The sequence below is a fragment of the Poecile atricapillus genome, chromosome 35 (assembly GCF_030490865.1).
Source record: "Poecile atricapillus isolate bPoeAtr1 chromosome 35, bPoeAtr1.hap1, whole genome shotgun sequence".
Lineage (NCBI taxonomy): Eukaryota > Metazoa > Chordata > Aves > Passeriformes > Paridae > Poecile > Poecile atricapillus.
The window spans coordinates 1,697,963-1,708,088 of NC_081283.1; the positions used below are offsets into that span (position 1 = coordinate 1,697,963).

Below are 10,126 nucleotides of genomic sequence, written 5' to 3' on the forward strand. Positions count from 1 at the left end.
CCTGCTGCCAGCAGCGCCTTCCGGCTCAGGGTGCCAGCAGTGCTTCCCAAGAAAACGCCTCCTGGGGCACTGGGGGGTTCCCGTCAGGCAGGGGAGACCCCACACCCATCCCCTCCTCCATCCCTCCCCATCCATCCCACCTGCAGGTACGGGGGGAACATGTCCTCCAACTTGCTCTTCTTCCGTCCCCGGCGCTTTTTCTTCTCATCCCCCTCTCCTGAGCCTGGATCCAGGCCAGCCTCGGCTGGGACATCAGCTGGAGCCCCTGCAACAGCCCCCCAGGAATGAACACCCACCCCCCAAAAAGGGTCTGGGGCTGCTCCTGTGCCGCCAGCACAGCACTGTGGGGTGCAACCTGAGGGCCCCTCCATATCCCTGGGGGTGAGAACGAAATGGGAAATGAAGAAAATGAATGGGGCTGAGAAGGAAAATGAAAGGAGGGAAGGAAGGAAGGAAGGACTCCAGGAAAGAAAGAAGGAAGGAAGAGGGGAAAAGGGGGGAAAGGGGGGAAAGGGGGAAAAAAGGGGGGAAAAAGGGGGGAAAAAGGGGGGAAAAAGGGGGGAAAAAGGGGGGAAAAAGGGGGGAAAAAGGGGGGAAAAAGGGGGGAAAAAGGGGGGAAAAAGGGGAAAGGGGTGGCACTGGGCCCTACCATCCTCAGGGTGTCCCTCAGTGCTCAGCCCCTCGCGCCCCACGTCCGGCAGCACTGCTGAGACCTTCTTGAGCCGCGTGTGGGACTTGCGCTGCCGCACCATGAACCCGCCGATGCCTGGAGGGGCAGGGAAGGAGAGGGGATCACAGTGAGGCCTGAGGGGTCACAGAAGAGCCCAGAAGGGTTCAGGGCCTGTGGGACACTCACCAGGCCGGTATGGTTTGCGCTTCCTCTTCTTGCACTCTTCAGGGTCCTCCAGCCCCTTCCCTGAGTCCCCATCAGCTCCAACATCACGGTCAGGGCTGGCCGGAGCCTCGAGCTTGATCTCACACTCCATGTGCTCCACACCCACTGCAAGGGCGAGCGCACGTTACTGGGTCCCCCTGACACCCCCACACTGCACCCACACCCCCAGCTCTCCCACCAGGAACACCCACCCTCGGCTTTGAGCAGCTCTTCGGTGTCCAGGTCACCGTCCTTCTTGTCCTCAGGGCCCAGGGGGTCACCCCCCTCCAGCCCCCCATCCCCGTTGAGGGTGCCCGGGCGGCCCTTGCGCTGCCGCCGCTTGTGCAGGGGTGACAGGGTCAGGTTGCGCAGCACGGCCATCCCCGTCTCCGTCAGCCACACGCCCTCGAAGCGGAAATACTGGGGCTCTGAGGGGACAAACACCAGCAGTGGGGACAAACTTGGTGCGTGGCCAAAAGAGAGCACAGCCCTGGGAACCCCACGGCCCTGGCATGGCCCCGCACATACCTGGATCCTTGGCTTTGATCATCTCTGCGGATGGCGCGGGCACTGTGGCAGGAAAGCAAGAGGGGCAGGTGAGTCTTCACACCTTTCAAACGCCCCCAGGTCCCCCAGAGCTCGCCCTGCCCCGTGAGCTCACCAGGTTTGACCACATAGGGCTGGCAGGCGCTGCAGTCAAAGCCTTCATCCGCAGCCTGCTCCACCTCCTCCTCAGTGAAGAGGCTGTCGCACGCGGCGTGCAACCACCTGCGGGCAGCGGTGGGAGGGGAACCCATCACACACCACAGCCTCCCCTGGGTGACCCCAAATTGAAGCCCCTCAAGCCCAGGGCACGGTGCTCACCGATCGCAGTGCCGGCACTGGATGAGCAGGTCGTCCTCCACGTACTTCTCGCGGCAGAAGGGGCAGACGACGAGGCTGGCGCAGGGCGCGCAGTGGGTGTAGTTGTTCTGCCACTCGCAGTGGAAGCCAGGGGATGCAGCCCCGCACTGCACACAGCACACGCACCTGCAGAGAGGGGCCCGAGGGGTCAGCGCCAGCACCGAGCTCCCCCCGGGGCTCCCCTCGTGTCCCCCCACGCACCACTTGCACTTCCAGCCGCCCTTGGGCACGGTCTGCAGCGGTGGGTCCAGGCAGTAGGTGTGGTAGCTGATGTCACAGTCGTCGCAGAGCAGCAGGCGCGAGGGGTCGGAGGCTTTGCCGCACACCTCGCACACGATGCACTCCACGCAGCGCCAGCCCTTCAGCAGCATCACCTTGGTGATCTGGGGATGTGGGAGCCACGTGAGCCCTGGGCATGGCCACGGGGGTCTCCAGGCTTGGTGTGGCTTTGGGGGACACCCCAGGGCTTGGCACGGACACGCCGGAGCACAACAAACGTGCCAGGCACGACCTCCTGTGTCCCTGGGGGGCACAGCACAGTCCTGGAGTGGGGCCAGGTGTCCTGGGCCCCCTCCTCACCTTGCTGTTGACACAGTAGGGGTGGTAGCACTGGGAGCACTGGGAGCAGGCGAGGAGGTGCCCCTCGGCCCCACGCCCGAAGCTGCCGCACACCACGCACATGTCCTGGGGAAGAGGTCGTGAGTGAGCAGACAGGGGCTGGCAGAGGACAGACAAAATCTGTCCCACCCTGTCCATCTGTCCATCCTGCCATGCCCTGGTTACCTGCATGAGCACAAACTTGTCAGTGTTGGAGAAGAGGACAACCGTGTTCTGCATTGTGTCATCATCGTCCTCGTCCTCCTCCTTGCTGGGCGAGCTCTCCACGTCAGCGAGCTGAGGACAGAGCGGGAGGCTCAGCACTGAGGACACCCTCTCTGTGCAGTCTGGGGGGCACCAGGAACACACAGGGGCAGCAGAACCCCTCCCCAGGGGGAAGCTCTGTACCTGCCCTATGCTTTTGTGGTGAAGCCCCCAGACTCAGCGAAGGCCCAGGCAGTTCTACCTCCCATGAGACCCCAATCCACCCCACACTAAGGGATCTTAAGTCTTTCCAAGGGAGGGATGATGGGGGAAGGGATGGGGGAGACTCTCAGCCTAACAGCTCAAGGATGCCCCAGACCCCACCCCTGCCCCAGCCCAGCCTTACTGCTAAGGTGTCAACAGATGAGGTGGTCGACTTCAGGCGTGCACGGCCCCGGCCTCGGCCCCCGTGGGACCCACCTCGGGGGCGCCTCCGCCCAGGGAAGCTGCTGCTGCGACCCTGTGGCCAAGGGGAGAGGGGAGTTACAGCACCAGGGGGCCCAGAGGGACCCCCATGCCAGGGCAGCAGAGGGGCACTGCCCCCAGCCCAGCCCAGCACACGCTCAGCTCTCACCCGCCTCCTGCAGGGGCAGCCCAGGGAGGGGACGTGGCCCCAGCAGGGTGCTCAAAATAAGAAGTCCCCCCAAAACTGGGGTGAGGGGGGGTCCCTCTGTACCTGCTTGACACGGGAGCGCCCCGGGGAGCTGCGGCGCCGGCTCTTGTCCCCGTCACCCTTGGCTGCTGGCTCGAAGAGCAGCGAGTCATCAGTCTCAGCACCCAGCGGCAGCGAGCCGGTGTCCTCCTTCTGCAGGCTGGCGTCAGCCGAGGCCGGGCCCAGCTCAGGGGACAGCGACCCCCCACCCTCAGGGTCTGGGGACCCCAGCAGCGGCTCCGAGCCGGGGAAGCTGCTGCTCGTGTCCCCCTGGCTCAGGTTGGAGATCTCGTTGAGGATGTCGGGCCGTGGGCGCAGCGCGGGGGGCTCGGGGCACCCCTCGTCCCCGTGCCCCAGCAGCTTCTCGCCGGTAGTGCACACCTCCATGGGGGTCTCAGGGCCCAGCTCCTCCTGTTCCAGGAGCAGGGGGGACCCCGAAGGAGACCCCTTGACTTCAGGGTCCCCCCCAGCTTGGCCTTCTTCCAGCGCATCCTCCTCGCTGAGTGGCGGGGAGCTTCCACTGGTACCCTCCCTCTCCAGCCTCGGTGCCTCTTCTTCCTCCTCTTCCTCCTCCTCAGGCAGGCCTGGGAAGGGCCCCAGCTCAGGGGCTGGGCTGCCGTGGGGGGCATCTCCAGGGGGGCTGGCTGGGGACTCCCCCTCGCCACCAGCCATCTCCATCTCCTCATCCTCGGGTGGCTTGGCGGGGGCCAGGGTGACAGCAGGGGAGCCCAGGGGTGGCGGTGGGGAGCCAGGGGGGTCGGTGTCCATGGCGGTGCCAGGGCTGCCGGGGGGCTCAGGCAAGGCTGGGGTGGGGGGCTCGAGCACCTCGTCCTCCTTGGCATCAGGGGAGGGTGCTGGGGTCCGTGCAGGTGAGATGGCACGGAGAGCTGGGGGTAGAGAGGGGGGAAGAGTGACATCACAGCCCCCCCAGAGACACCCACCACCCCCCAATCCCAACCCTGGTGTTTCTCCAGACCCACCTGGGGGAGCTGAGGGTGGGGGTGTCATCTCAGGGGGCAGCGAGGGCTCTGGCTCCAGTTCCATCTCCTCCTCGGGGAGCACCTCTGGAGCCAGGGCTGGCGCTTCCTCTGCCACTGTCACCTCGGGGAGGAGACCTGGGGGATGGGGATGGGGTGAGGGGGTGTATGAGGGTCCCCTCCACTCCCTGTGCCACTGAGCCTGGGATGAGAGGCAAGACTCCCCCTCCAAGCTCCCCACATACCCCAAAGCAGGGCACCAGTACAGGAAAAGAGCAGGAATACGGGGATCAGACAAAGCCAGTGCTGAGACAAGCCCCTGCTGCAGGACCCCCACACCCACTGGAGACAAAAAGCAGGGGAAAGAGGACAGTGCAAAGTCCCCAAATTACCTGGTGGTTTCAGGTCCTCCTCGGGGGGCAGCTCACTGAGGACCGGCTCTTCAGGGGGCAACTCAACAAGGGGGGGCTCTTCAGGGCTCAGCTTGTCAGGGAGCAGAACTTCAGGAGGAGGAGGCTCCTTGGGGAGCAGCTCGTCGGGGGGTGGCTCATCGGGGGGCAGCTCCTCGAGGGGCAGCTCCTCAGGGGGCAGCTCCTCGAGGGGCAGCTCCTCAGGGGGCAGCTCCTCAGGGGGCAGCTCCTCAAGGGGCAGCTCCTCGGGGGGTAGCTCCTCAAGGGGCAGCTCCTCGGGGGGTGGTTCATCGGGGGGTGGTTCATCGGGGGGTGGTTCATCGGGGGGTGGTTCATCAAGGGGCAGCTCGTCGAGGGGAGGTTTGGGGGGCGACCCATTGGGGGGCAGCTCATCAGGGGGTGATTTGTCAATGGGCACTACTTCGGGGGCCAGCTCATGGGGGGGTGACTTTTCAAACACTGGTTTCTCGGGGGGCAGCTCAGCAAGGGGAGGGACGTCAAGGGGCAGCTCGTTGTGGGGTGGTTCACTGGGGGGCAACTCCTCAGGGGAGGGTCTGTCAGGGGGCAGCTCAGCAAGGGATGGTGTCTCGAGGGGCAGCTCCTCAGAGGGAGGTTCCTCGGGGGGCAGCATGAGAGGAGGGGGCTCCTCAGGGGGCTGCACATCAGGAGGCTGAATGTCAGAGGGCTGCGTGTCGGGGGGTGGCTGATCCAGGGGAAGTTCATCAGAGGGCAGTTCTTCAGGGGGTTCCTCAATGGGGGGCACCTCCACAGAGGCCAGCTCGACAGGAGGAGACTCAGCATCGCCTGGGGGAGCCTCCTTGGGGTCTGGGGGTGCCTCTCTGGGGTCTGGGGGTGCCTCTTTGGGGTCCACGAGGGGCTGCGTCTCCTCATCACCCCCCACAGGCTCCAGCTCAGGCGGGGGCACGGGCGCATCCGTCGGCTCACTGGGGACGGGGGACTCTGACCTGGGATGGGGGAACCTGAGTGAGGGGGCAGCACTCAGGCCACCCCGTCCCCAGGGCTGTGGGACACATCCACATCCAGCCACAAAGGGCCTGACCTCCCCTCCAAACCAGCACCCCCATCCCCACTCACATCTGGGCGGGCGGGTCAGGCTGTGGTGAGTGTTCTGGCGCCGTGGGGACATCGGCCATGGCACGGCCTCGCTGGCAGTCCCCGCACACCGCGGACCCCGGTGTGGAGTCGAGCCCGGCGGGGGTGCCGGCCGCAGTCTGAGCAGACCCAGCAGTTCTGGGGGGGAAGCAGAGATGTGTCAGGCGGTGCAGTGGGGGACAGGCACCCTGCACCCCTGAGCAAGAGCGGGACATACCTTGCACTTCCAGGAGCCGGTGGGGGGGCCCTGGGTGGCTGGCTCCACGCAGGAGGGGTGGTAGCCCTTGTCACACGCCTCGCACACCAGCAGGGCAGAGTCCTGGCCAGGCTGCCTGTGAGGCGCAGGGGGCAAGTGAGGATTGGGACCCTTCCCTGAGTGCATATCCCCCCTCCCCACCACAGGGCTGGGGGCTCACCTGCAGGTTTGGCACACTTTGCACTCAGGGCACTGCCAGCCCGAGCGCTTGCGAGGCGTCAAGGAGATGTCCAGGCAGGCCCCGTGGAAGTGCTGCCCGCAGCTGGTGCAGAACACCAAGTCCCGCAGGTCGCCTGGCCCATCGCACACCGAGCACCGCGCGTCCTCTGTCAGCCACGAGAGAAGGGGGTCAGGGCCACCTCCACCTGCTCTACCCCACCAGGAGGCTCCCAGCACCCAGGGGTGGTGTCCCCAGCCCCACGCACCCATGTCCACGGCCTCAGCCACGTGCTCGGGGCAGAGCAGCCGCAGGGTCTTCATGGACTGGAAGCAGCCGCTGGCGGCGGCGCAGGGGAAGTGGTAGAGGCGGGAGCAGCCGGTGGCCGCCCGGCACGGGATGGTGGCCCCCGCCCGCCCGCAGCGTTCACATTTCTGAGGGCAGAGGAGTCCAGGGGGTCAGCGCCGCTGCAGGGGAGCAGAACCAAGCCCCTGCCATCCCCCCGGACCCCTCGGGATCTGCTCACCTGTGAGATCCCTGAGAAAACAGCTCTGGCCACACCGGCCACCTCGGGCCCTGCACCAGTCGCCCAGGCCGCACACCAGTGGTGCACCCAGCAGTGCCCTGTGGGGAGGGGACGTCAGGGACAGCTTGGGGACACCCAGGTGGCAGGATGGGGACCCCCGTGCTGTGCCCACACTCACCTGTCGGCTCGAAGAGCTGCGCTGGGGTCACCCCCTCGGAGAAGCCGATCTGTGCCAGGCCATCACCCGCCAGCTGTGGCTCTGGGGGGAGCTGGTTGGGCCCTGGGGGAGGCTGGCTGGGCCCATCAGGGGGCTCGTGGCCCACCAGCCGCTCGGGCCAGTCGGGCACCGGCTCAAAGCGCTGCAGCTCCCGCTGCCCGTGTAGGCTCCAGTCCCCACAGTTGCAGAGGGCACAGCGGCGGCCCAGCGGGCTGGGAGAGGCCAATGGAGAATGTCAGGGATATTCAGGACCCCCCAGTATCTCCACACCGCCCCCAAGTCCTCCCACCCTCACCTGCCAGCCTCGGGAGGTTCCTCCATGCCCACGCTCTCCAGCTCTGGCCCCGCAGAGGCTCCTTCAGGGGGTTTCAGGGGGTCCCCCTCGGCGCTGCCCATCTCCTCCGAGGCCATGACCCCATCGGCTGTGGGGACAGGGGGTGTCACCACCGTGTCACCACCACAGGGGGAACAGGGACAGCTGCCCAAAGTCCTGCCCTTGGCTCACCTGGCGCGGCTGCGTCCTTCTCCTCGCTGGGCACCTTCTGTTCATCCATCCTGCCTCCGGCGTTCCTGGGGGGCCACAGCTGTAGGGGGGACATCTGTCAGCACCAGGGATGATGACACCTTCCCTGGCACCCCTGCAGCCCCCCGTGACCCTCTACCCAAGGCACAGAGCAGCATCTTCCCATCGTTCTCCCCACGGCAATTTGCAGACTCTGGGGTTGGGAATGTCCCCCAGGAGCAGGGGGTGTCTCCCTGCTCCCTGGGGGTCCAGGAGACCCCCCTGGCCTCCCCCATCACCCTCCATCCCCCAGGTCCTCCCCAAGTCCAGGCAGAGACACCCCAACATATCTGGGGCAACCAAACCCCCAAGTGACCTCGATTAAAGCATTGGGGAAGGCGGAACAGTGACCCGGCTCTACCCCACACTGACAACCCAGGGAGTCACCAAGACCCCTGAGGAGTCCTCAGGACCCTCCCAGGAGCTCACAACAAAGCTGGGACCCCCCAGTGCCTCCCACGTGTGGGATCTTCACGGGGAATTTGGGGTACAGCAGAAAACGGGGTGCCCACCACCAGCACCTGCCTGTGCCCCTATTTCCTCAGGCCCAGCAGCAATCCTGCACAGCACAGGGGGGTCCCAGGATAGGTACAGGGGAAAGATTCACCCCAAAACACCACGCACGAACCGGGGGGAGCCATGCCCTGATCTGCAGCCACCCCCTCCCACCGCTGCCTCACATGCACCCCAAAAACCCGAGGGGGCTCCGGCACCACGGGGGCAGCGGAGGGGACCCCAAAGCTGCCCAGGAGCCACGCACGGGGTGAGGGGGGAGATCCGGAGGGGTCCCGGGGCACGGGGGGGCCCCCAACGCACAGTCCCGGGCAGCAGGGAGGGGGAGACGCGCTGGGGCAGCGCCAGCCCCCCAAAAACCGGAGACGGCGCTGGGAGGGCGGGGGAGCCCCCGGCGGGGTCCCGGCGGCGGGGAACGAGCGCCGTGTCCCACCCAGCAGCACCCCCCGCCGGTTCCCGGTGGGCCCGGGGGTATTCGGGCCCTCCCGGGAAAGGCTCCGGGGCCGGCGGGAGGCCCGGCCCGCGCCCCCGGCTGGGCCGAACCACCACGCGGGGACACCCCCCCACACACACCCTCCCCGGTGCGCCCGGGCCACGCTTCCCCCGCTCCCCGGTGCAACCGGGGGGTCGAGCCGGCCAGGCCCCGAGCCCCGGCCCACCGCGGCCTACGCTGGCACCGGCACCGGGCCCCGAGCGACGGGCCCGGCCGTACCTGCGCCGCAGCTGCCCGGGCCCCACGGTTACCGGACACAAAGGCGAGGGAGCCGCGCTTTGGGCTCGGCCCCGGTCAGGCCTTACCGGGAGCGGCGGCACGGCGGAGGCGGCGCGGCCCGAGCCCGCACGACCACGGGGCCGCTCCTTCCGGGGCCGCCGGGGCCCTTCCCGCCCGCGCGGGCCCCCCGGCGGGGCCGTTTGCACCCCCGCGCCCCCCGCCCGGTGCTCACCCCCGCGGCCGCCCTACGCCGACGGGCCTCGGGGCGCGGGGCGTTCGGTGCTCCCCGGCGCGGCCATTTCCAGAGGAAAGTAGGTCCCGCCGCCCGCCCCCGCCCCGCCCCGCCCGCCCCGCCGGGGCCGCCGCCGCGTTGGGTCCTAGGGGGGAGCCGCGGACCGGGGGGCGCCGCCGCTCCCGCACTACTTTGGGCGGCGGGGGCTGCGGGCGGAGGGAGACGGTGCGCGGCGGGCGGGCGCTGCGGCCGCGGGGGGAGTGCGGGGGGTGTGACGGCGCGCGCGCGGCCGCAGCGCACGCTGCCGGGCGGGGCGGGGGGGGAGATCCCTCCGCCGCGCTTAACCCCGGCGGCGCCGGGGCGGGAGCGCACGTGGGCACCGGGGGGGCGGGGCCGGCGGCGCGAGGCTCCGCCCCCTCCCGGGACCGGCACCGGGGCGGCCCCCAAGGTGGACGGAGGGAGCCCCTCCGGGACTGCGATAGCCACGGGATTAGAGGAAGGGAGGGTGGGCTCCGGGATGGGGTCCTCCGAGCAGCCGGCGGGAGCGGGACTGCCCGCTGTGCCCCAGACCGGTGTCTCCGTTATCAGCCGCTGTGTCCGGTCCCAGGGTTCCCCGTAGCAGCCGCCGGGACCGGTCCCGGTGTATCCGGAAGAGCTGCTGTGTCCGCTGCCGGTGTCCCGGGAGTAGCTGCTGTACCGGTCGTACATGCAGCCGCCATGCCCGGTCCTGGGGTCTCCGGTGGCAGCCGCCGAGGCCGCTCCTAGTCCCTGCTCACGACCACCGCGTGCTGCTGATGGGCCACGGTGCTCCCCGGTTCCGGTATCCCCGGAGCAGCTGGTCCTGCGCGGTCACCGCGAGCCCCGCGCACACCCCTGGACCCCGTGGAGCTCAGACCCTGCGGGGCACACGGGACCGGTACCCCCCGTGTGGGGCCACAGCAACCCCTCGGACCCTGAAGAACCCCCCGGGACCCCCCAGCCCCGGGGAGGAGTGGGGGGGGTCAGACCCAGGGCCCCCGGGAGCCCAAACCCCCAGACCCCAAGATCTGGGATGGCTGTTGAGGGGGTTCAGCCCCCCTGAGCCCCCGGGCTGCACCACCCTGTCCCCAGCACCCCAATAACCCACCTCACCCCCCCAGCAGCTCCTGCTCCTCTTTACCA

General features: G+C 68.3%; 1 protein-coding gene across 1 annotated transcript in view; it reads right to left on the reverse strand.

Annotated features, from left to right (window-relative positions):
- KMT2D (lysine methyltransferase 2D) overlaps positions 1-9,058 on the reverse strand; it is a 30,353-nt gene extending 21,295 nt beyond the window's left edge. Inside the window, 24 exon segments of the mRNA XM_058861094.1 lie at positions 106-265; positions 650-766; positions 857-1,000; positions 1,087-1,302; positions 1,403-1,444; positions 1,536-1,642; positions 1,739-1,903; positions 1,979-2,160; positions 2,357-2,461; positions 2,561-2,671; positions 2,985-3,098; positions 3,315-4,177; positions 4,271-4,405; positions 4,660-5,642; positions 5,773-5,894; positions 5,896-5,928; positions 6,008-6,122; positions 6,207-6,372; positions 6,472-6,637; positions 6,730-6,827; positions 6,908-7,158; positions 7,242-7,368; positions 7,452-7,530; positions 8,966-9,058. Coding sequence (XP_058717077.1) covers positions 106-265; positions 650-766; positions 857-1,000; positions 1,087-1,302; positions 1,403-1,444; positions 1,536-1,642; positions 1,739-1,903; positions 1,979-2,160; positions 2,357-2,461; positions 2,561-2,671; positions 2,985-3,098; positions 3,315-4,177; positions 4,271-4,405; positions 4,660-5,642; positions 5,773-5,894; positions 5,896-5,928; positions 6,008-6,122; positions 6,207-6,372; positions 6,472-6,637; positions 6,730-6,827; positions 6,908-7,158; positions 7,242-7,368; positions 7,452-7,500 — 4,571 coding nt within the window. The 5' untranslated portion in view covers positions 7,501-7,530; positions 8,966-9,058.
- Positions 9,059-10,126: the final 1,068 nt, after the last annotated feature.